This window comes from Elgaria multicarinata, chromosome 2, assembly GCF_023053635.1.
Source record: "Elgaria multicarinata webbii isolate HBS135686 ecotype San Diego chromosome 2, rElgMul1.1.pri, whole genome shotgun sequence".
NCBI lineage: Eukaryota > Metazoa > Chordata > Lepidosauria > Squamata > Anguidae > Elgaria > Elgaria multicarinata.
In genome coordinates, this window is record NC_086172.1 from 52,749,194 (window position 1) to 52,774,881 (window position 25,688).

Sequence of the window (25,688 nt, forward strand, 5' to 3'; positions counted from 1 at the left end):
AGCTGAGGGGTTGCTGCGCATTGAGTCGCTTCCTGACCTGGGGCAGCCGCTGGACCTGAGAGAGCCGGCCCGAACGTCCCCGGGTTGTCGCCATTCGTGTCTCCGCCGACGCCATCATGCCGCTGTTTGCCTCTAACCCGTTCGAGCAGGATGTCGGTGAGTCAGGCAGGAGGACGCCCGGCGGGTGGGATTTGCCCTTAGGAAGGGGGCAATGGAGAGGGCGGGGGTAAACGGCTTATGAGGAAAGGTTACCCGCTCTAAAACCCAGGCTGAGGCAGGTGAGGTGGCGGGTTCAGGTGGTATATTCGGGGGGACGGGGAACCAACCCTTCCCTCTCCTCCGGGAAGCTCTCTCTCTCTCTCTCGGCATTGCCCCATTGACGTAACCAGGCAGCTGCGCCAAAAGCTCCTCACTGCGCTGCTATGAGGAGAGCTTCCTGGTGGATGGGGCCCCACGTCAAGTCGGTGAAGAAAGGAGGGCTCGTTGGGCGTGTGTGTTTTCCTTCTCCTTGGCCGCCACCCGAATATCTTGGGCCGACCTAAAAGGAAGTCATTCTCCTGGGGGCGTGAGAATGGCATCTGAATCAACTTGTACTTTTACGTAGCTGGGGTTCTTGAGGAGCAAATGGCACCTTAACGAAGAGGTGGTGGTTGTGGAAATGTCCTCTGCCACTTAAACTAGCGCACGATACTCCTTGTTACATCTCCCTGCTTAAGGGTAGTGGGTCTGTTGCTCAGATACATAGAAGAAGCAGGGTTGCTTATCTGTAGAGCTTTTGCTGCTTTTGTTAAATATCCCAGTGTTTGCGAACAACTTAAATACTTGTCCGCGTCCCTTCCCCCCTGCGGAACACAGTCTGAGAGCTAATTTGCACAAGAGCAAATTCAAGGATGAGTCAGGGCTTTAACCCGTATCCTAGTCAAGTTGTTTTTCTACTGGGTCGGATCTGTCACATGTACTCAAGCAGCAACAGTGCTGGAGACGGAACTGTGGGGCAGCTTGTGTTGTTGTGACCCCACAATATATTTATTTATAAAAATGTTTTCATAATACTTTTCAGCCCTAAGAGCCCTCAAAGCAATTTACATAAAATAACAAATCATCATTAAAAAAATAGACACTAAAGCCTTAAAATCAAAAGGAGCAGAGTTTAATTTAATCTTTAATTTAAAACTATTAAAAACCTGCCAGAATAAGAACATTTTCCCTGCCTGCAAAAATGCCATCAGGATGGAGCAAGACTCCTCTCTTATGAGAAGGAGTTTCATATCTGGGAAACTGCCACAGAAATGGACGTGAGTTTTTCTCTCTTCAATCATAGATCTTTTGGTGATGGGACATAGAACAGGACCTTCCAAGAGAATCTTGGCCTTTAGGCAGGTTCATAGGGCAGGAGGTAGCCTTTCAGATATATCTTGGCTCTAAGTCATTTAGGGCTTACTCTGAAAGTAGTTGTATCAATATAACGTAAGACCACTGTGGGAAGACCCAGTTCAGTTGATAAAAAATGGACTTGGGGTGTAATCCTATGCATGTTTAGACAGAAAAAACTCCTACAACTCCCAGCATTCCCCAGACCTTTTTTCTGTCTAAACATGCATAAGACAGCCCTTATAGATTTAATTTTGACTTTGTGCTTTTTTGTATGTTTATTCTGCTTTCTCTCCATCAGCTGGATAAATGAGAGGTTCGCTTGGCGCCTACATTGTTTTCCTTTTGTAGCCAGCTGAAGACCTTTTTATTTTCTCAGTATTTTAACACCTAATTTAACTTAAATTTAAACTCTGCTGTTTTAATCTCATATTTTAACCTATATCAATTTTTGCTGTGTGGTTTTATCCTGGTCGTGCTTTTTATATTGTATTTTGTATTTGTGTTTTTGAATTGTTGGTTGTTTTATTATGCTCTTCATGGTTTTAATTTTTGTGAACTGCCCAGAGAGCTTCGGCTATTGGGCGGTATAGAAATGAAATAAATAAATAAAATTCTTAAATTAATATAATTAGTGGCCTTGGCAATGGTTCTGATGCCATAACTAAAAAATGAACGTTTTTAAAAGGGACTGCACCTGGAATTTATTATTTCACAGATCATATCAATGGACATGACAAGACACTTCTTACTTACAGAGACATCATTTTATTGTCATTCTTGGTTGACGGATATTTTGAAATCAGAGAACAAGCAACTTTTAACGAGCTGTTCTAAGAATTGTGAAATCAGACTTCAATCCTATGTACATTTACCTAATAGTAAGTCCCATTGAACTTGGTGGGGCTTACTTCTAAGTAGATTTGTATAGGATTACAGTGTTAGTGGCACTAATCCTTTGTGTGTTTACAGGTTTGGGGCTGAAAAGCAATGTGTTCTGTGTTACACTTTTAAAAATCCACCTTTGTGTAATAACTTTATTAGGCCAACTCAGATGTCACAAAAATGTACAAGCTTTCAAGATCGCCAGATTTCTTCATCTGGCAATATGTTACAAAAAGCGGGGTGGGGGAGTGGAGAATAGGAGAGAAATAATTTTTAAAAAGACTTGATGTTGAATTCACAATATGTGCTTGGTCAGAGTCTTAAGGTGAAATGGGGGAGGGGATTTGCAGACATTGAAATTGGGGTCTGTCAGGTGATACGACAGTTTCAGGATTCACCTGGAACTGCCCCTAGTGACATTGGTTTCCAGTTCCTTGGTTTAAGGTGGTTTATCACTTTTCAAGACGTGCTGTAGACCCTACGTACTTAAGGGAACACCTCCTCTCATATGAGTCTCCACATAGTCTGAAGTCTTTGCAGGAGACCTGGAAAGAGAATGAGCTATAGGAGGTTCATTTGACAAGCACTCACAATTTGGGTTTGTCAATTTTGGCACCAAAAACTGTGTTTGGGAAGGCTGTGCTTGAGCCTTGCCCCTCCTGGATATTAAGAGTTGCCAGGACTAGCCTTACTGTGTGAATCTAAGAGGTGGCTAACACTTCTTTGAAGGGAGTGTAATTCCTCTGCCCTTAAAGCACTAGTGAGACCCCTGTTGAAAAAGAATCAAATCAGATTGGCAGGTACATGAGTCAGGACCATTTCAGTGGTGGCCCTATATCTCAGGAATTTATTTATTTATTACATTTCTATACCGCCCAATAGCCGGAGCTCTCTGGACGGTTCACAAAAATTAAAACCATTCAAAGTATAAAACAACAGTATAAAACCATAATATAAAACACAATATAAATATAAATGGGGAATGTCCTCTCTCAAAAAGTACACATAGCTCCCTATCTACTTTCTTTTATGCAGCCCTATCAAAGTTTTGACTTTAATCTGCCTTTCTATATTTTTTGTCAAAACATACACTGAGTATGTATAGGATACCTGAATTCATTTGAGTACTCTTTGCTATTTTTGCTATTGGAGTCAGGAGTGTTGAACTGAAGAGGTTAGTTAAATGTCAGGCAATAGCAACATTGCTTGATAGAAATGTGAGTGGTCGAAATAGGCTGAGAATATAGGCTGCTGACATTGGCTTGGATCCAGGTTTCTCCACTGAGTAGAGTTCTCTCACTCAGGCCAGTGGGTAGGAGCAAAGATGGTCTCTGCTAATTCCCTTTACCCAGTGTCACCTCCCACATTGTTTTGGACCCCAACTCTCTGGGGCAGTTTTTTGGAATAATAGATACTCAGAAGTGAGGACCAGCCGAGGTCGTTTGCTCTCACATTCAGCCAGCAGAAAAGCCCCACTGGTTCAAAAGCTTTCCATGGATGGAAGGAGCTACCTGAACCCAAGTCCATATGTGGTCTTTTCAATGTTCTGCTAATAAACCTGTATCCCTGCTTTACTTTTTGTGGCAAGCTAAAGTATGTGCTTTAATAAAAGGAGCACAGAGTTTTGATTTGCCCTCCAATAACAGATATCATGTGTTTGGCAGCTTGGAACTGATAAAATATAAGATTACTTAAGTTTCTGAAACCTTATCATAGTCCTCTGTTTCTTGCCCAGCCCCACTTAATAAATTTTATAAGTTTGCAATATCTTTGTACCCTATTAAACTAAACAGATTTGAGAGGTTTCTCTGGTGGTAATGCTATTTCAAAAAGGCAGTTGCTTCAGGCCAGTTAGGGACAACTTATGCACCGAAACAGACTTCCACACATGTATGTATCCCTAGCTTATTGAGGCACCACACATAGATACTTTGCTACATTTATAGTTCCTCTCTCTCCTGAGTAGTTGATCAATGCAAGTATGGCTGCATGTGCACAGCCCTGGCAGCTGGGTCGGGGAAAGGAATTATGTGCGTAGCACCGCTTTAATTGCATGATTTCTCATCCAGCTAGAGACATGCATGCTGGAAAGCTTTGGAAATGGGAAATATACGGTGTGCAGCATTTGACTCAAATTAGAACCTTTCAAAGTGTATAGTCGAATTTTGATGATTATCTTGCACAACATGTCAGTGATTACCTAGCACAACTACTTTAGATGAAACATGAGTCCACTGAATTGAGTGAAAGTTCTCATTTAATTGATTTGACTATATGTGGTACTTAGCTAATATAGCTATCCCTTAGGTCGGTGTTCCCTAATCCGCTTGATAGTTGTGGCAGTTATTTTTTTCTAAATTAAAATTGGAGCCATGCTTTATTCTTAACACACACACCTGCTTTTAGAATTCATAAGAATTTCCCAACCTACCCCCATCTGGGGGTGGGTATTTCTGACTCACAGGAACGTTTAAATGCTCATGGCATACAGTTTAAGACTTACTCCCTTAGCATAGAATTTGTAACTGGGCTGATGAAAGTTAAGGCAAAACATAAATACATTGACATATCACCTGAATACGTGTATATCAAGTTTTCTTTCTTAAACTCTTATAAAATGTGCTTTTGATTTTGCTTTAACAGAGATAATAGCATCTTCAGTCTTGTTTTTGGGATTGGCGGAGAGAGATATGGAATGGATCTTCCAAAATAATTTCATACTATTGACAGTGGTTGGCAGTGCTACTTTTGAAGAACTTCATTCAAAGAAGTCTGCTACCAAACAGTGATGTCAGATCTTGAAAGCCTCTCATACAAGGTTCAAATTGATAGCAAAAAAGTATGAACAAGTTGTTTTTCCAAGAGGCACTACATTTTTCAGGAGGAAAACACCTTGTGCGTTTGGCTATAATTTCCTGGCTCTGAACAAAGTTTAATTGTAGTGTTGATGCTTGTTCAAACTTTGTTTTGTTTTACTTTTCTTGCCCAATAAATGAGTCCAATTGTAAAAGTACCGAGAGAAAAAACAGTAAGACATTTGAAAAACAAACTTCAAAGATATCATTTGTAGCTGTATTCACATGGGTGCTGTTAGGCAAAGCAGATAATTAACTATATGGGACCTCCCTAAGTCACTTCTCCATTATATTCTAAGAACCTAAAACTAAATACGTGCTGTGAACTGCTTTTTGACCATTATTAACCCTATGGTTGGAATGAAAAATAATAACGGCTATCCTGGAACAGACCAAGGGTCCATCTAGTCCAGTGGTCTGTTCACAGCAGCTGTCCAACCAGCTGTCGACCAGGCTTTCACAAGCAGGACACATTCGCACACTTGTAAAGAGCATACACAGTTTTGAAATGCTTACATTTACGTACTTACGAAGAAGGACTTGCCTTTTCAAACTCTGGTTTGTTACAGCTAAGCAGATTATACAAATTGGAGATTTAGTGATCAAAGTTGAATCTCCCCCTACACTGTGATACATGTATGTCTTTATTTTAGATGGGAAATGTAGAAACTGTGTTTTGAAGTCCATAGTTCTATGAGTGTATTCAGTATATTAAAAGAACACTTTTGTGGTTTAGTTTGTGGTAGTTCAAACAGAGTACTTGTGTTTTGAAAAGATACTAAAAATATTACTTTTTTGCGGTATAGAAAAGGCTACAAATGAGTACAACACTGCTGAAGATTGGGGTGTCATTATGGACATATGTGACAAAGTTGGAAGCACTCCTAATGGGTAAGATCCATGTCTGAACATCATTTTATGTGTCTTCTGATTGGTGTTGACCGTGCTAAACCTGATATTCATTTCAGTCACTTTAGGCAGGTCTGCGCGGTAATGTGGTTTTCATGTCTTTTATAAAAATCCAGATCTATTTAAGGCACACAGAGAAAATATAGCTAAGTCGCTTCGAAAACTGTCCAGGCTGATAATTAAACTCTTTTGAATTGTAAAAAAACAACCTTCTTAACAAGGGGGAATTAGTAAGGGCCAGTGTAATCAGGACAAGTATATATTCACCATAAATGACAATTAAGTGTCTTCCAAAACTCTTAGGAGCTGTCTGGTTTTGATTTACTTGAGCAGTTAAATTGTAATTTACTAAAATAATAATAATAATAATAAAAAATTGCATTCAGCCAAATGTATTTGTTCACTATAAGACTATGCTTCAAGAAGGAAAATGTGTGTTTATTTCAATATGGAAGCCTTCAAGCTTTGAAAGCAATCAGCATTCGGTTTATTTGAACAAGGAAAAATGTATGCCAAATTGTAGTTAGTACCGTATTTCTTCGATTGTAAGACGCCATCGATTGTAAGACGCACACTAATTTCAGTACCACCAACAGGAAAAGAAAACCTAAGACACCCGCGATTCTAAGACACACCCCATTTTTAGAGATGTTTATATGGGGAAAAATGCGTCTTAGAATCGAAGAAATAGGGTAATACTATTTTCTGTTTTGCTATCAGCTAGCTTGCTATATAAGATTAGCATTGTCAAATTTAAAGCTAAATGTTTGAAAGTGACTGAAGCAGAGGCGAAGCAGTCAAAGGACATAGGGGAGATTAGGCCTTTTCATACCTTTTGCATTGAATCAACACATGGAGGGGAAGCAGTGGTGTGCTTGCTTTGTCCACTCTGATTGGCCACATGTCTACAGAACCTGAACAATTTTGATTCCTGCCTTTTCAGGGTCCCCATTCATGTGGAGAAAGCTTAAGTGTGTAAACTCTGTGCAGAGATTCTACACAAAGTACAGAGGAATGGGTTAATAGTATGGTTATGCTTCCCCTCTGCACATTGACTTCTCACAGAATTTGAAGGTTTGAAAAAGAATACAAAATGAGGTTAAGAGAGCAGAATGTGGAATCAAGCAGGAAAGAAGATGAGTCAGTTAAATGTTTGAAATTTAGCCTCTGAATCCTGAATTTGTTCACTTGGAACTAAATCCACTGAATTCAGTGAGGCTTCTCTCCTAATAAGTATGCTTAAGATTATATTCTTAAATTGTAAGCATTACCCATTGAAGTCAGTGGAACCTCTTTTTGCATCGCTGATGGTAGGATTGTTCCCAAAGGCCCTTGTTTTTCATACCTTTTTACTTTGCAAGACTTTCTGTCCTCTTTTTAGAGTGGTTAATAGCAGTATGAGAGGATTCCATACTCACGACCGGACCCTGCTTCTGTCAGCAGAGCTGGAGAAGAGGCATTTCTCGCATTCCTCCTATGTACCCTCAAAATTTGCTCAGAGGGTAAAAGAGAGGAGAAGAAAGTCCTGTTGCCTGAGTGGACTTCTGCTCATGTGACATTGGATTCTGCCTTATTCAAATAAAATGATTAAGGGTGCAATCCTATGAATGTTTAGAGTGAAAAATGTCCTACAACTCCCAGCATTCCCTAGATAGCTTGGCTGGCTAGGGAATTCTGATAGTTGTAGGATTTTTGTTCTGTCTAAACATACATAGGGTTGTGCACTAAGTGATTAAAATAAGAGTCTGACACTGACATAATTTTATCTAGAGCAAAAGACTGCCTTAAAGCCATTTTGAAGAGAGTAAATCACAAGGTACCCCATGTTGCTCTGCAGGCACTAACTGTAAGTATAATTATTTGTTTTAGGGGTGGGGGAAATTGAACAGTTCTTTATATGACAACAGTTAAGCCATATTTTATATTTGAATTGCTTTTTTATGGATGGCTGAATTTATATAGTGTGTCTTTGATATGACAAATGCCGTTGTCACTACTTAGAGAACATGTATTCTGTATGATCATTTTCATCTATTCAATTTTGTTTTTAATTTCACTTATTAGCTATTAGGAGCCTGTGTTTCAAACTGTGGAAAAATTTTCCACTTGGAAATCTGCTCACGTGACTTTGCCAGCGAAGTACGTGTTATAGTTAACAAGGTAAGGTTCTAATGTGCATCATATTTACTGAAAAGCAGTGGGAAAATGCATTAATACAGTAGTGTCATTACAATTTGTTGATACAATATACTAAGACCATATAAAACCACAAAATTATTTAGAACAGTTGTATTCCGTTCATGACTAATCTGAAGAAAAAATAACTTTTGCAATAACTGAAGTGACAGGTGTCATGCAGGAGCAACAGATTCCAAGGAAAGCCTAAATATACTACCTAAATATGTGGTAGTAGAGTAAGAAGAGCAGAAGCATTTGCATTTTTGGAAGCTTATCATATGCTTGGAAAATGTAATTGTAACAATGTTCTCTGAACCTGTTGTAGATATTTGACCGACTCTTATATTGACCTTTAGCTTTTGGAACTAGACTGTTTAAACTATGTACAAACGTAGAGCAGAGTCCAAAGAGCTACTTTAGCCAGGCCTAGTATCATTTTTTTAACCTTCTCCTTAAACATACCACAATTTTCTTTTGAAGCTCTCCTCAGTTTCAAAAGAGGTGTGACATGGAATGTAGCTGCAAACACAAACTCAAAGCACTGTTATGCATACAGAACTAGATTCATAGTTCTTGGGATTTCAGCCATAACTTTTAAAATAGATTGCTTTGTAAACTGTATTATAAAGTCATAGTTCTTCCTTGTTTATGCACACCAGTGTCCTTTATGTTGTTGTTGTTGTTTTAGGCTCATCCTAAAGTATGTGAAAAATTAAAAGCTCTAATGGTAGAATGGTCAGAAGAATTTCAGAAAGACCCACAGTTTAGTCTAATATCAGCAACTATTAAATCTCTTAAGGAAGAGGGGGTTACATTTCCTACAACTGGATCACAGGTAAGAGGCTGGATTTGATTCTGTTTAGGCATGCTTAACATTTTGCAGATGCAGAAGTACACTTTACTGAGAATACGTTGGCGTGCTTGCTTCTTGATAAATGTTTGTTTTTGACAAGGTTTTGGGGTATCCTTCGAATCACAGTGACAAATACAGTAAAATGTATATCCTTGCCTTGAAAAAAAGGATTTTTCCCAGGACACCTTACAAATATCAAAATATAATCTATAAAAATACAACATTAAAACTACATCATTACATGTTATTATTCTTTTTGCCTTGATGGGACAGGGTAGCATTGCTAAACTTATGGTCCAGATGTAAGCAAATGGGTATAGTGGCAACTTCGCATGCCATTCCCTTCTCACATCCCTCCCCTGTCTCACAGGTCTCTGGTGGCTTGGATACTGCACCCTCTGGCCTGGTTGTGCTATTGGTGAATGCTAGTCCATAATAAAACCCCACTTAACCATTACTGGTATTCATTATTGAGTCCTGGGTGGTGTAGATTTCACCCAGCTTTGCCCAGTTGGGTACTCAGCAGTGTCAGGTTGGAGCAGGGAATCACCATGATCCATAAAAGCACCATCTCACTCACCAGGGCTAATAGACTCAAGTTGAATCCTGATAAGACATAGATCTAATGGGTGTGTTGAATTGGGTCTGGATGAGGTTGCCATTCCTCTGAAGGAGCAGGTATGTAGTTTGGGGGTGTTCTTAGATCCATCTTTATCACTGGAGGCTCAAGTGACCTCAGCGGCCCAGAGTACCCATTACCAATTTAATTAGTGTGCCAACAGTACCTGTTCCTGGACAGGGATAGCCTAGGCCTGTGGACTGCCAAGCAACTTGCCCAGGAAGCGGAACGTGGTTCACAGACAGAAAGCTGAGCAGGTGGGAGTCCGTCAGAATCCACCACCCCTTCTCACACTCCTGCAACATCTAGAACCTCTTTCCATGGTTCTTCAAGCAGTTGTAGAAGAGTGGCTACTCCCATATTGCACAGCAATACAAGGAGAAGTGTCCCATGCTCAAGCGTTATGATGTACGGTGGTTAGGTAGTAGTTAAGGTAACCATGGTTAGAGCTGTGGTTCTCTGCCCGTGTGACAGGTGTACTCAGGGTCACAGGGTCATCAAGTAACAGCAGGTAAGCAGGCCTTTTCAGTAATTACACCAATTTTCTGGAACACCCTCCCATACATTCAAGAGGCAGAAAGTGATTAAAAGCTTCTGGAAGACATATTTGTTTATCCAAGCTTTCCCTTAATTGTAATGGATTTTGACATTGCTACGTTCTATGGTTGTCTTGTAATGATTTATGTATTTATTGTTTTTCTTGTTCTTTCACTGTTTGTTTTTGGTTTAATACTGTATTTTATATACATATATATTGTGAGCCACTTAGAGATCTTAGAATATTAAGCAGCATAATGGTAATATAAATAAACGTTAAGCACAAGTACATGTAGGCTGAGCTGAGCTGTTTGAGCGCAGAGGGACTTCAGCAAGTGATAAGAAATAATTTATGACAAAGAAATGTTTTAGCCAAGTGACTACTGGTAGAAAACCTTCCCCAGCATCAGCTCAATGTATTCCATTCTGTCTGTGGGTTAATGTTACTTATACGCTGGCTCAGATATACATGAGCAAGTCTCAGGCTTGTGTACTCCTTTCTCCTGTCTCACAGTCTCTGACTTCCTCTTTGTCATATGTTGTGATCTGATTGAACCTGGATAAAGTGTGTTTTGCCTCAAAATAGGAAATGGGGGAGCAAACCAAAGCATGCAGGGGGAAGCCGGAGCGTGCAAAACTAAACTCATTCACTTAATGCTAGATTATAGTATTGCATTGCTTTTGTGGTGGCTTATATTGTCCCTTGAGGGCTGACCACATCTTTTCTAAGAGTCAGTATATGACATTACCTTGTGACTCTATTGAATGTTGAGATGCTTCTAAAGGTTTCTACCCAAAATGTGTTCTTAGCACCTTCTGAAATTCCTGTCTGTTGTTTTCAACAGTTTTAAAATGCTTGCCACAAGGCAGCTAAATTAGTATTAGTGCTGTTTTTAAAGTGCAAGCAAATTTGGAACTTTTTTCACTTGATGTAGCATAATTATATTGCAAGTACCTTTACAGAGTCCCTCAATTGCTGCCAAGAATGGTGCATCATCAAGCAAAAACAAAGAGGATGAAGATATAGCTAAAGGTAAAGTGTTAGTCACTGTATATCTTGAGTGATATAATTTTCTAAGTTTGTGCTGAGAAACATGTCTTGATGCTTAAAATGCATAACATTTTCCATTTAAAGAAAACTGTACCCATTAAGTGGAATGTGCTAGAAAGGGTGAAGGCTAAGAGGGAAGTGTGCAGATCTTTTTCTTTAAGGTTGTGGAGGAAGTAGGGAAAACTAGAGGCAGTATTAGTTGCATCTCAGAAAATGCATGGTGTTTTTTTGTTTAAAAAAAATCCATTGTTCCTTTTTGCTGAGCTCTTGGGATGCTTGTCATCTCTTATTACAGCTTTCTAAAAGCATTAGCACTTTGCTTTGCAACTTGTCAAGATCTGACATTGTTTTTTAAGCTTGTAAGCAATTTCAGTTTTGCGACCTTAGGCACTCATAGCCATGTATAACAACTTAGGTCCCATACTCATGGCTAACAGTTTACGAAGCTCTTCATGAGTTCAATTTAAGTTCATATGTTCAGTACAACTTGCATATTCTTTTCACCAAAGTAGTCCTCTAAGAAATCTTCGGTATCAAGTTTAAAGAACTACTTGTCTACTTTTATACGTAATAATTTAACTTCGGTATTGTTGCCATCAGCTTCTTAGTCAGAAAAGTTAGAAACTCCTGTCAGGAAAACTTCAATTCTGTGGGCCAGTGTTGTGACACATTAGTGCTTGAAGAACTGCATGCAACTTGTAAGGTTTGGCCCTGTTGAAGAATTGCCCTGTGACAATTGCCCTTTCTGTTGTTTCTTTAAGGCTATTGCAAACATTGGGCTCAGTCATTCTCTGAATTGTCAATTTGCAGACTGGGATTTGGCTATAGCTTGGTTTGAATAGCTTAAAACATATGTAGTCCAAACTACTTTTATTAGAGTAATACTTAAGATTGTGGGTTTGTACTTAGTTATAGCTACTTATATAATAGGTTACAACTGATTTTGTCCAGTTTTTTTCCTATCTGTGCTGCATGTAGCAAAGGCCTTTGATACTTACTGCATCAAAGGCCTTTACAGCGTTGGTTCTTAAATTGTAGGAAAGGGCTCCTTAGGGAACCTGAAGCAGATGGTGCCTTCTGTCCGGGATGGATTGAATGCCACCTGCCAGAGAAACTTGACGGATCGATAATCCGTGGGATGGGGAAGATTGCATTTTGTGTACCTCATCATCACATTGTGAATTGAGGAAGCTCTGAAAGGACTGATGCTTTGTTCTTATGATGTCTTTTTGAGCATGGTTTTAAAAGGCTTCAGAGACATTCTGTTCTATTCTTCCAACCCCAGTGTTGGGATTAATACCACAATTCACAGCTTCTCATATGCTCAAGTAGTGTGAACGCACACAATTATGAGTGAGGATCTATGATATCTTTAGAAGCTAGTTGAAAAAGTTCCCAAGTTGAAACGCTTTACACAACCCTGCATTACATTATAAAACCTGAAATTAACACATTCATCTTTCTTTGGATCAGTATAAAATACATTTTTTCATTTTCCAAATCATAGCTATTGAATTATCTTTGCAAGAACAAAAACAGCAGCAAACAGAAACAAAATCTTTATACCCATCTGTAGAAGTTCAGCAGAACAATCAGAAAATCTCAAGAAAAGTGCGAGCCTTATATGACTTTGAAGCTGTTGAGGACAATGAACTCACCTTTAAGAGTGGAGATATTATTATTGTTTTGGATGACAGGTATGTTGTATTTTGTGGCCTCTGTTTGGGAAAAGGGTTGCTGAGCTAAGCAAATGTGCTCTTTATATGTCTTACTAGTGCATGCTGCTTACACTTTGAACAGCTAACCCACATACAGGATGGGTTATGTACTATTGGTTCAGATAAGCCATAATGAACATTTTGAGATAAGATTTATTTAAATTCAGCATTTTAACTTTAAATGTACAGCCCAGTGGAAGCCCATCAGCTCCACCCCCATTTCCTAGGCCTGTAGGATTGTTTGTCAATTGTAGGAACACAAATTTAAGCACACCCAAAGTACTAGGGTTCCAGACTTCCAATAGATGGAAGTTCCATTGGAATTAATAGAGCTTTGAAATCAAAACATTCAGAATTGTGGTATGACCTGATACATGCAGTTCTCCCAGCTTCTGAGAATCAGAGCCTCAAATTTATTGCTTATAGATTTGGAGGCACTCTAGAAGTAATTAAGTGTTACCCCAGTTCTATTAATTACCCGGTTCAAACGTAACAGTGATCTAAGGTTTAGCCTTTGGATCAGTGTAGGTTCCCCTTTTCCCTTTTTTTCTGGTGTGGCCATATGGAGGAGATTGGAAACTTTTGTTTCTGTTTTCACCAAACCATAGAGTATTATGTCCTTACCCAAAACTCTGCTTAAATTAGGGAAACAAGCCAGGATTGTAAACCACAGTTTGAAGTTGGCTTGCTTCTCTAAACTGGATTAAAGACATAATGTGTAACTGCAGTTAGTTGAAAACAGAATGAAAGCATCCATGCCAGAGGGCAGAACTAGAGTGGGGACCTCACAAGCTGAAAGCTCACTCATCCAAATGCAACCAATGAATTTTCCAAAATTCTTGAAATTACCTCTTTTCTTGAGTAGAGCACAAAAGGCCATGAAGGGTCATGTGTTGCCCAGTCCTGGTTTAATGTGATGTAGAAAGTTACATTGTAGCAATTCTGAACGTAAAAATATGGTTCTTTTTGAGGTAGGTAGAACTTTTCCATTTTTGAACCTTTTTTTAAATTCTTTTTTATTGGGAATATTAACAAAACAGAACAAAAAAAATTGTGGAAAAAACAAAGAAACATGACATATATAGGAATATCATCATTTTCCCATTAGGTATACCGTCCGTTAATTATTTTTTTAAAAAAAGGAGAAAGCTATGCATAGGTTTCAAGAAAAGCAGACCATATAGCCATATATTTATCCACTTGCAAGTTATGGCTATATAACAACCGTTCAAATGTTGATAGTGTTGTTAAGTCCTCAATCCATTGCATTATGGGAGGTGAGTATTTGTCCTTCCAACGTGATATTAGTCTTTTAGCTATCATAAGGGCTCCAAAAATTCATTTGCACTGACCATGTGTTAACTTCCAAGAAGCCGGTAAGTAGTTTAAGAGGAATGTGCATCATTCCATATGAAAGATTGTTTCAGTACAAAGTTTATCCTTATTATAACTTCCTCCCAAAAGGAGGCAACTACTGGGCATTGCCAAAACATATGAATTAAAGAAGCATTAGGTGCATTACATCTCCAACAGTTATGTAAGTTAGATAGACTCTTATTGAAAAGGCATTGTGGAGTCCAATACACCAAAAACAAGATTTTTTGCTGAGTAAGACATAGCCTAAGATCCATAGAAGCTTCAGATGCAGACTAAGGCAACAATCCATTTGATTAGACAAAATAGGACACTACAATTTTCTATTCCAATCCTGTCTTAAACCGTGGATGTCATATTTATTTATATATGGGTCGTGGGTCGATGTGTCTGTTCAGCTGCTATAAGTGTTTCTAACAATAATGGAGGCTCTGAAGCTGTGAAAGCGGATGAACCAAACCTAGATTCCAGCAAGTGTAGCAATTGCAAGTATTGCCATTCAGCCGTAGTAGGTAAATTATATTTAGCACGTAAATCAGAAAATGACAAAAACTCGTTGTCTGGGCCTATTAATTCATCCAAAGTAAAAACCATCTTATCCGTCCATGTCCTCCACAAGAACACTTTATTTCCAATTCTTAAATCTAGATTTCCCCATAAAGTCAATTTTGCGTGAGAGAATGGATTGGACTGTAATTGATGTGATACTGTATGCCACACCTCTCTAGCAGCCAAGATTGTAAGGGGTTGTTATTTATTCTAATATTCTAATATGTCAAGAACCGAGTGCCATCATTTGGGAAGAGGTTCTAACCGTAAGGATTCCAGAACTGGTGAGGGTGGCAAATCTAAGCAAACTGGAAAATACCAAAACTTAGTACAAGCCAATAGATAGGTCCAATGGTACAAAGTAAGGTCTGGAAAACCAAACCTACCTACCTTTAATTGGAAGCTGCATGTGTTTCAAAGATATTTGAGGTGAGGAAGTACCCCAGAAGAATTTATGAAACAAAGCATTAAATTGTTCAAATTATTAGCCAGGTATAAATAATCCTTTGGCACTGGTGAAGAGTTTCCAATCAGTTTATCATTAGTTAGACATAATATGGATACTTCAATCTCTTGAGGTTTTGGAGGTCATATGTGGGATTTAAGTGTTTCTGTCACCTAGTTGAAAAGTTACAAAGAAGAACAAGAAAATAGACAGTATACTGTCAAAAATATTTAAACTTTTTCTCATGTAGTTGTTCAGGAAGATTCTCTACCCCACCCCCCAGGGTTCTCTTGTGTCAGTTTTGTACTTTTAGAAGATTCTGGGCAGTTTGAAGGGTGTCCCTACAATGCTTTCTGTTTGCATAACAAGCAGTTGAGATTTGTCTCTCTGGCTTTTCCTTAATAGAAGTATGAATGAAAGAAGGCAAGTTATACATACCATTTACTTTTAAATTAAGGGAAAATCTAGGTATTTTCTTAATGGGAAAGGAATATAATAGTTTGAGGGGGATAGGTCAAAAGTAGACAATAATACTGCTGATCAATTTTGTGTGTGTTAAAATGTAAATCTTTATTGCTCAGTGATGCCAACTGGTGGAAAGGAGAAAATCACAGAGGAATAGGATTGTTCCCATCTAATTTTGTGACCACTAACTTAAATGATGAGCCTGAGTCAGGTAAGCTGAATAAAAATTTGGTCTTGAAAGTACTTTAAAAGTCAAACAAAGTATTATCTCACTTTCATGCAAAAAAGCACCATGAAATTGAATGACTTGTCCAAAGTCACTAAGTACCCTGGGAATGGGATCTAATCCTCTGACTCACAATGCCTAATTGTGCTCTAATTGCTAAACCACTTTCAATCTGAACAATATGACAGAAGATCTTGCATTTTTTGAGAAGTAACTTCCCATATGTCTGTCAGTGGCATATTATTTCAAAGCAAAGCTGTTTCATTTGCTCTAAAACTGCATATGAAGATGAAATGAAATTCTATTTGTGAAGAGAGTTGGTTCATACATGTAGTGTTCCAGTCAAATATCACGAGTCAGACATGGCTATAAATCATGAGAAATTACTTTTAATATGCCATCTGGGTTCTGAGCTCGGCACACAATGACTTTCTGTTTTAAAAGATGCTATCTAAATCACAAGAGCACAATTTAAAACTTGTTTTCCATTTGCCCACATCTGAAGAGTTTTTCACCTGGGAAAAGTTTAGCAGTCAGCATGTTATGAATTGTTTGCAGATTAAATTAAGAGAAACATATTTTGGAATAAGAAAGTAGACTGAAGAGAAACACATACTATCATGTTCTCTTAGCAGCAACTGTGGATAAGACCTCTTCTTCTGAAGACATTACTGAGGAAGTTACAAAAGCTGAGCCTGAGCCAGTTTATATAGATGAGGTATGTGGTGACTTCCAAATGGTACAAAACATTTTAGATATAACTGCCTTGAAGAGGCTACTGTGTCATCTTGTCATACGAGAGAAGCTGAATGTTGTGAACTTGTACTCCTGAAGGAGCCTTAATACCTTTCTACTGATCCTTTTTCCATCTTTCAGAATAAGATGGATAAGGCATTGCAGTTACTTCAGAGCATAGATCCAACAGATCCTAATCCTGATTCTTCTGATCTTCTGGATTTAGAAGGTAATGTTGATTGCTGTTAAATATCCTAACATTCTAGAGCTATCATCAAGTTCATATTTCCTTGTTCACTAAACTAAGTCTGAAAGGAAGTGAGGAGGGGGAACTAACCCATCACTGTTTGAAATACATATTGCATACCATTTTATATTGCTTTCAGTTTCTTCAATAAGTCTGATCTGTGAACACTTAATGAAAAAATATTAACATTTCGTATTCCTAGGTATCTGCCAGCAGATGGGTCCCATGATAGATGAAAAACTAGAAGAAATTGATAGGTAAGATAGTCAATGTGATGCTTGTAAGTAAAATTCAGATAAAATATATGCTTATACAGTACATAGAAGACTTAAGATAAGTACAAGACTGTCATTTTCCCAGATTATCTTCAACTTGTCAAGATTTGTTTATTTAAAAGATGGAATCAAGAGTAATTTTTTGTGGTACTAGGCTGTGTACAAAGAGGCAACAATTCAGGCTGCCAATAAGTTGGAATGTAAGACTTCATGGGTTTACCAGAATCTGCCTAGTGTGAGTCTAGTCATTTTCATTTGTGGCTGGATTTCAAGCATAATACAGTTTCTTTGGATTTGGTTGATGGTTGAGTACAAACATAATGGTGCCTTGAGTTTGACAAAGGGAGGGATACTGCCTTTATCTCTAGTTCCATCAGTAGAACTAAGCAGGCGGCACTTGGAAATGGAAACATGCTCTAATCATTTGCTTTCCCCATCCTGCCCCGCACGTTGCCTGGGTAACTTGAGTTGAAGTAGTGATCCAAAGATCTGCAGACTTGCCAGTCAACTCCTCCCTCACAGCCTTCTCTGAATGATATAGCTACTACATTGCCCTATGCTGATGAGAAAGGGGAGCTATTGGTAGGGTGTATATGTTGATATTTTGAAACTGTGTAAATAATCAAATGTATATTTTACAAAGAATGGGTGTAGTTAAAGATTGAAAGTAGAGAAACGCAGCAGCAAATTAGGTAGGTATAATGAAGGCAAGGAACACCTGTTCCTGTATAGCTGGAGGAAAGGGTTTTTTAGGACAGTTCTTTAACTGTCCTAAAGAACTGTATGTCTAGAACTATCAATATCTCCAGTAATGTCAGGTATCCTGATTATGAGAATTGAGCAAAAGAGAAGTGGATGTGTTTCAAGGAAGCATGTTGTAGATAGTCTTTCTCAGACTAAGACTTTGGAAGCTGATAACCTCGGTCCAAGGTACTTCTTAACTCTGAGGTTGTCTTTTACCATGCTTTTAAACTTTCAACACATGGAAAAAATACATTATAACTGAAAGCACTTGATTTCTTTTGAATTAGGAAGCATTCAGAATTGTCTGAACTAAACATTAAAGTGATGGAAGCTTTGGAACTATATAACAAATTAATGAATGAAGCTCCTATGTATTCTACATATGCAAAGATGCACCACCCACCACCACACTACCCACCTACATCAGCTGGCGTTCCAGTGCAGGTCAGTGCCTTTTTTTCTTTTCTTTCTTTCTTTCTTTTTTTCTTTTTGGTTTAGAGGTTCCCTAGCAAGGGTTCACATCTTAATAACTATTGGTGTATGAGAAAGAGCAGGTTTTACCATGATCTGTAAACAATTTTAAATTTTCATATGGCTCTCTAACTCCTGCTGCATGACACGTCAACATAAGCTTGAACAAAAGAGCATTGATTTACTTAATTCTTTCCCGTTAAAGGCAGCTCTTCACCTCTATCATAGAGATACTCTTGAACAGGGAAGCCCCATCCCTACCCCAGAATCAGCTGGAGGAGCCCCCCATGCATGGGAGCTCTGCTTGCCTATAAAATGACACCATTGGATACAAGCCAAGGACTCATATGAGTTTGGAGTGGTGTTCCCCGATTTTTGCCAATTCACCCTTCCAGATGCACTCCTCCTGTTAAGTCATTTTGGACACTTCCCTGACACTCCGAAGCAGCTTTTGGGCAGGCAGGGAACTGCTGTGGGAAGGAAGTGGTGAAAAAGCCTTGTTTTGCAAGTGGAATTCTGAGAGTCTTGATCAGGATCTAATCCAAGCCAATAAATTTACAAGTTAAGCATTTTTCCATTGCATCTTTACATGTCACTAGGTAGAATAATATATTTCCTTTCTGAGCTTTACACAGATGATCAGTCTAGGTATAAGGCTTCCTGGGATACCATGTAAAAACTTAAAAACTAGAATACTGACACAATCAGCATTGCTGTATTGTATTATTATGTTGCCACTAAAGACAAATATCAATACATTCATTTTGGATTGTGGTGTTGATATTCGGTGTCATTCTTGAAAATGAAGTATGATGATCAAAAATAATTCAAAGAACAAAAAAGTGCTGTCCAATAGAACCATAATATCTCAATCTCTCTCTGTGTGTGTCTCCTGTTCCTTTAAGCAACAAGTTCTTTGTGCACTGAATTAAATAACTTCAAAATTTGGCAAGTGAAATCACTCTAAATCTAAACACCCATGTTAGTTTACTTAAGCAAAAACAAAGGGAGGGGAGAGGAGAATTTGCAGGCAATAATTAAGTGAAAAAAGGAAACTGTGGTTGCATATATTAGGTGGGCTTTACATAATCAGTGTGAGAAGAATAGTTACTATGGTAACTGCCACATCAAGATGATGCATTCAGCCATTATGCCTTTCCATGAACTCTTGTAAATGTTGAAAGATTGATTATATTTGGGGGTGTAAAAGAAATTATGAGAATTAGACATATCAAGTTCTGATATTCTTCTCACTTCAAGATAATGATGCTTCCTGTTGAAGATTAAAAACCAGTAGGTGATAACTATAGTAGAAGGAGTGAACAGTTGTACAGTACTGATTAGTTTCTGCTTTATATAGTTGAATTTTGAAGAAAAGCTCACTTTTTACAATAATTGCTTAACTTACATATAAGCATTGATATAGATTTTTTTCTTTTATCTAGTAGCAAAAATGTAAGCATCACATTTAAGCACCACTCCATATAACTCAAACTATCCTCCTTATTTTTATTTTTATTTTAATTACCCTCATTAAGAATCTTTCAGAATCTGAAATACTTTGGCAAGGAAACAGTGGGACCCAAAGGCCCAGTGCAAATATTTTTACCTAGGTAGGGCGTGAAGTCCCTCTCTCTCCCCCTTCTAGACTTGTCAATGTTATCATTAACAAAATCAATTCAGGAAAGACTTGCTTTCAGAAAGCCAGTTTAATCTGAAATTTAAGCCACACAATTAATAGTTTATGGGGCTACAGGACTGCTAAATTGCACATATTTCACTGTTTCCAAAGCTAAATATGACATTGAGAATAGCTTCCATGCCTAAGACCTTGGCTCAAATTAAGCCTCCTTTTATATTGCTTTGGGCCTTGCTGCTGCTGTGTCACAAAGTTCAATATACCTTACCCTTTGATCTTCCCTTTGAAAATCTATATCTCTTCCATAATTGTTTGGCATTTCCTCAGAAAAGGGAGGCCTTGAAGTGTTTTCCTTACTGTTAATCATACTACACTTGAGTGACCTTGTCTTTAAAACAAACAAACAACCTCTTCAAACCTTTTTGTGAACCCAGCCAGGGCGGTGGGGACGGACAAATGAATGTATGTGCTTCTTGCTCATTTATAAAAACAGTAGATTAGACATCCTCTTTTTAAGGCCATAGGAACTACTGGTACCTTTTTCTAAATAGAAGATAATTGTATGCATGATCTGAATTTTTATTTATTGCGTTTTTATCCTGCTCTCACTCCAGTGAGCTTGGTTTTTGTTTTGTTTTTTGTTTACATGGTTTCTTTCCCTTCAATTTTTTCCTCAAAATAAAGTCAGTTACGCTGAAGGTAAGCAATTACCCTAACGTTGCTTGGCAAACTTGGTGACCGGGTGGGGATTTTAACCTGTGTCCCCCTTAGAAACTTAGAGGAACATAAGAAGAGCCATGCTGGATCAGACCAAGGGTCCATCTAGTCCAGCACTCTGTACACACAGTGGCCAACCAGCTGTTGACCATGGACCAACAAAGAAGGACATGGTGCAACAGCACCCTCCCACCCATGTTCCCCAGTAACTGGTGCATGTAGGCTTACTGACTCAGATACTAGAGGTAGCACATAGCTATCAGGGCTAGGAGCCATGGATAGCCTTCTCCAGGAATTGATCCAACTCCCTTTTAACGCCATCCAAATTGGTGGCCATCACTACAACTTGTGGTAGTGAATTCCATAATTTAACAATGTGCTGTGTGAAGAAGTACTTCCTTTTATTTGTCCTAAATCTCCCACCAGTCAGCTCCATGGGATGATCCCATGTTCTAGTAGTATGGGAAAATGAAAAATGTCTCCCTATCCACATTCTTCACACCATGCATAATTTTGTACACCTCCATCATGTCTCCTCTTAGCCTCTTTTTTTCCAAGCTAAACAATCCCAGCTGAATGAACCAAGATCTGATGTATGGCACAACAAGGCCTAGATCCTACTGTGCCATGAAATTTCTGCCCTTTCTTCCTCAGGGAATATCAGCAAAATTTTAAAGACAGTACCTTTAATGACAATACCTTCATGCACTCCGCCCCCCAAACCCTGCAAGGATTGCACATACACACAAAAAATTCAGTGTGTAAGGAGGTTTACTAAGGGCAAATTTAGCTTGTTTTCAAGCAAAATTTGTCCTTAGCAACCCTCTGTATTTACAGGAAACCACTGATCTTTTTCTCTGCTGTTTTTTGTGGGGCAGTGGGGGCCACATGTCGCCCACCCAAGCTGTGGTGCACTGCTTTTGCTATATTACATAACTGACAATACTGGATTATCTTTTGTCTAAATTACACCCTCCTCTTGATTAGTACTCACGCAGTACATGCTTGTAACTTTGTTCTCTTTTCATTTCAGCCATATCCTATACATCCTCACAGCGGTAATTATGTAGTTCATGGTGTTTCTCAAGGCTACAATCCAGGAGGTGATCAGATTGGTCCACTGAGGTCCTTGCCTCCTGCTATAAATTCTTCAGCGACATCCCAGCCTGCTCAGACAGCTTATTTAAGGTATGCCATCAGCAAGTCTGTGTTAACTTGTTCTTGGAAAGTTAGTTCTTCAAGACCAGATGCATAAAGCTTTCAGGGTTGACATTGTTTTGCATGTTGTTTAATGTCTTTGTTTGTGTTTCAGCACTGGTTTAGATTCTGTGTCCAATCCTGCTTATGTGAACCAGAATTCTTGCCTTCCACCTGCTGGAACACTTCCTTACACCCAACAAATGGGCATGCCTATGGATATGCTAGCCTACCAGAACACTGCATCTAGTTTGCCTCAAGGCGCATGCTATCCAACAGTTCCAGCTCATTCACTTCCACAACAGCGAACAAATTACCATCAGCAGCCTCTCCTGTGAAAATGCAAAGTCTGTTCCTGAAAACAGTCTTGGATGTTGCTGATCCTTGTCATTTAATTGTCCCTGCATTGATTTGAGAGGATACTTCTGCTCAAGGGAATAGACAAACAATTTCAAAGTTAATTCAAGTTTAACTGTTTTTCTGCATAGTTGTTTAAATAAGATGAACTGCTAGAGTGTGTGTGTGTGATTTTTTTAAAGCCCTCAAATCCTGGCTTACATAGTGTTCTCTCTCCTCCCTATTTACAATGAGGCCTCCCTAAAGCAACTCTTCCTTGTAACAAGTTGCATAAGAAGCATTGAAAGCAAGTTAATATATGCATCTCTTCCTGTTTGTTCTTTCAAGACTTTATTGATGCCATTGTTTTTATGGAACCTTTGAATTTGAAGTGCTGGCTTGAAATCCAATTTATTTAGCTAATTTGCTTTTTGGTTGGCACACCCAAGATCATCTTAACGTATTGCATTTTATGATTGTACAATAAAAGACGTGAATTTGGGAGAAGAAAACTTTGAATGATAGAAGAAGTTAATGGCCTTTATGGTTTCTGCCAGACTGGATTTCTTATTTGTGTTTCTCAGAAAATAGTGCTGTTTATTGCTGTGCAGTAGTTCTAATTCCCTGTCTGAGAAGGTAGGGTCTGAGAAGTGCATTTTTAGTACGTAAATTAATTTCCAAGCTCTAATTGCTGCTAGAACTAGAAGTTTCCCCCTGTCTCCTCTCTCTGCTTTCATTTCTTGGTGTTACTGAATACTTATTTGTATGAAAGAAAAGCCTTTTAACATTGAAAAGGCATATTTATGCCATGGTTTATTTACAACAGAAACCCATGAATGGATTTCTTTTGGCCTTAACTGGTAAATACATATTGTTTAGGGTAAAAATGAATACCACGGTAATGTGCAGTTGTAGTGTTTTTCAGGGATTAGGAAGACTTCTTGTGCTGATTTCAAGCACAAGTAGTCAATTAGAAAGTTCATTCATTCCTTGTTCCCCATTTTCTTATCCAGATATTTAACATAATCATCTGAACAGATAGTTTATAGCTTACATATGGCTAACCTATATACTGTGGATGAGGGTGGGTTGAGGAGGGGATGAAATTATTTAGATAAGCAAAGGATAATGACTTAGATATATGGAAATCTGAAGGTGCTTATATATTAGCCTGGAAAGTTTTTTGCAGTGTGTGCTGTACAAATACATGTTTCTTAAAAGTAAGGTCTGTATTTGTCCAAATCGAATCTGCGTGTTGTCAGGTAGCCCCTTTCTCTTCTTATACTAGTTCTAAATAGGCTGTGCGAAAGCATGGTGGTAGTCAAATGATTTCATTTTGGACCAATACATTGTGGGTGTGGGGTTGTATTTCTAGGAAAAACTCACTTGCTGCCCATCTCTTCATGTCAATCTATATATGCTTACAGTCTTTCTTCTTGGTGATTTTTAATTTCTTGTTTTATCCGGTAAGATTTAGAATAGCAAAATGGGACATATAAAACAATTTATTTTCTCTTTTCAAAATGTAACTAATTTCAAAGGTGCTCTTTAGAATCCTTATTTAGAGCAAGGTCAGTTTTTTCTCTCCGCTCAAAATTTTATAAATAAGATTAAGGTTTTGAAGAGCGTCGCTCCTTCATATTTGTCATTACATTAGGTAGTCACAGTTTTTATTGATTCACAATCTTTGATACTATATTGTGTGCCCAATATCTGACTGTGATGTTGAGTTGAAGCAACCTTTTTCATTGTACTTTGTTCTTTATATATAATATATAAATAGTATGTATGTATATATCCACTTGTTTGAGATTTTATACACAACTACATATATACTCATTGTCTAAAAAGAAATCACAGAAATTTTATATATTTGCATTTGGCATTATTGCTAACTGCTATAATCTTACAACACATTTATGCAGGTTGTAAATATGTACAAATTCTGATGTTAAAATTGTGTATTTAGTGTTTTGGTGTCAATGAGGATTTTCTTTCTTCCCTTTTCTGGACTAAAATATTATTTATTGTTAAGGTGAGATCATAATTATGCTGCCAAAGGAACTGACGACAAGATTTCCATAGTTAGGGCCCAAACTCCATTGACATTGGTGAGTGTTGAGACATTGATTTAAATGGAGTTGAGAATGTATTGCAGGAGTATACCTATTTTTACATTAAAAGTAAATAGTAAATGCTTTGCTTTTCATATAAGTTAATATTCGTAATGAGGGTTGTATTGTGATTTTTTCCCCATGGGTGTTAAAATAAGATGCAATCTATGGTTGTTTAGAAGTCATTTTGTTACCTTGTACTAAAAAATTATCCCTCCTCCCCAGTTAAATGTTATCTAACATTATTTGTCAAGTCTATATCACCACCTGATTCAACCTTTTAAAAGAGGTTCATTCCTAAAATAACCTTCAGTTCCCAAAGACCTCTGCGTCTGTTCAGTGTGTTAGAAATTCCTGTATTTCTCCCTGCCCTAAAATATTAAAATACCCAGACTTAAACAAGCCTTTTGTGTGTTGCCTTGGTTTTCACTTGCGCACTTTTCCCATGATCTGTAAGCTTCTAGGAAAATCTGATGAAAGACTACCGATTGAGGGGTAGCTGTGTCAAGTTATTACTTGGTTATTTTTACCTGAATAACTTTCCCTTATCTATGCATCAACCAATACTTGTTACCCACTGGCAGAATGGTAACTGTTTGAACCACTGATAACCCCTTTCCCCTGCACATGCCCTGGATTTGCTCCTCAAGCAGATTTGTGGGGGGATGCAAGTGAGAGGATAGGAAAGGGAAGTCCTGTTGTGTAAGCAAAAGTCTACATACTGAATGTTGGATGTAGCCTATTTTTTCAAGAAATATGTCAAATATTATGCATAACCTGGTTTTATTGCAATAATCTTAGTGTATAAAAGGCTTGACTGTCTTTCTCCAGGAATATTCTTAAATATTTGGAAAAACTTTAATTCAGTGTCATATAAACTATGTTGATTTTGAGCTAATTGGTGAAAGGAAGAAGAGTATTACAGAGTGCTGGAATCAGCCTTCTAAAGAATTACCCTGTGTAAGAAATTCCCATTGTGGTTGTTTGTCCAAGTTCAGACTAATTTTTCCCCCTACAAAAAAATACATTTTGAGTATTTTTACTGTCTTCAAGCAATGTCCAATATTAACAGTTTTGAATTTGATAATATGAAATATCCATCCAGCCTCTTGTCTACAACATGTTTGCACTGATGTGCAAATAAAACCTGTTTAATAAAAATGTTTACTAGAATTTTT

At 38.1% G+C, this 25,688-nt stretch overlaps 1 protein-coding gene and 1 long non-coding RNA gene across 4 annotated transcripts in view; both read left to right on the forward strand.

The window, feature by feature from the left end:
- Nucleotides 1–24,912, forward strand: STAM2 (signal transducing adaptor molecule 2). Of its 3 annotated transcripts, none has more exons than XM_063116537.1 (14): nucleotides 1–156; nucleotides 5,918–6,002; nucleotides 7,791–7,866; nucleotides 8,085–8,180; nucleotides 8,887–9,033; nucleotides 11,171–11,240; nucleotides 12,766–12,955; nucleotides 15,926–16,020; nucleotides 16,668–16,753; nucleotides 16,912–16,999; nucleotides 17,220–17,274; nucleotides 18,324–18,480; nucleotides 21,897–22,051; nucleotides 22,176–24,912. In XM_063116537.1, exons 1-14 carry the CDS (start codon nucleotides 117–119, stop codon nucleotides 22,396–22,398), a joined length of 1,563 nt encoding a protein of 520 aa, XP_062972607.1. In that variant the 5' UTR covers nucleotides 1–116; the 3' UTR covers nucleotides 22,399–24,912. The 3 variants fall into 3 exon arrangements, with proteins under 3 accessions (XP_062972607.1, XP_062972609.1, XP_062972610.1); XM_063116539.1 differs by having other exon boundaries at nucleotides 16,671–16,753; XM_063116540.1 differs by having other exon boundaries at nucleotides 12,835–12,955.
- The window catches only part of LOC134392314 (uncharacterized), a 401,291-nt gene that overhangs the window by 163,426 nt on the left and 212,177 nt on the right, over nucleotides 1–25,688 (forward strand). The window lies entirely within an intron of this gene.

What these genes read in the sequence shown, in the direction of transcription:
- STAM2 (XM_063116537.1), top strand. Translation starts at nt 117, where the DNA reads ATGCCGCTGTTTGCCTCTAACCCGTTCGAGCAGGATGTCG. An exon ending in TTGCTCTGCAGGCACTAACT is followed by an intron (nt 7,867 to 8,084) that starts GTAAGTATAATT and finishes TTCACTTATTAG; the next exon opens with CTATTAGGAGCCTGTGTTTC. An exon ending in TGATCTTCTGGATTTAGAAG is followed by an intron (nt 17,000 to 17,219) that starts GTAATGTTGATT and finishes TCGTATTCCTAG; the next exon opens with GTATCTGCCAGCAGATGGGT.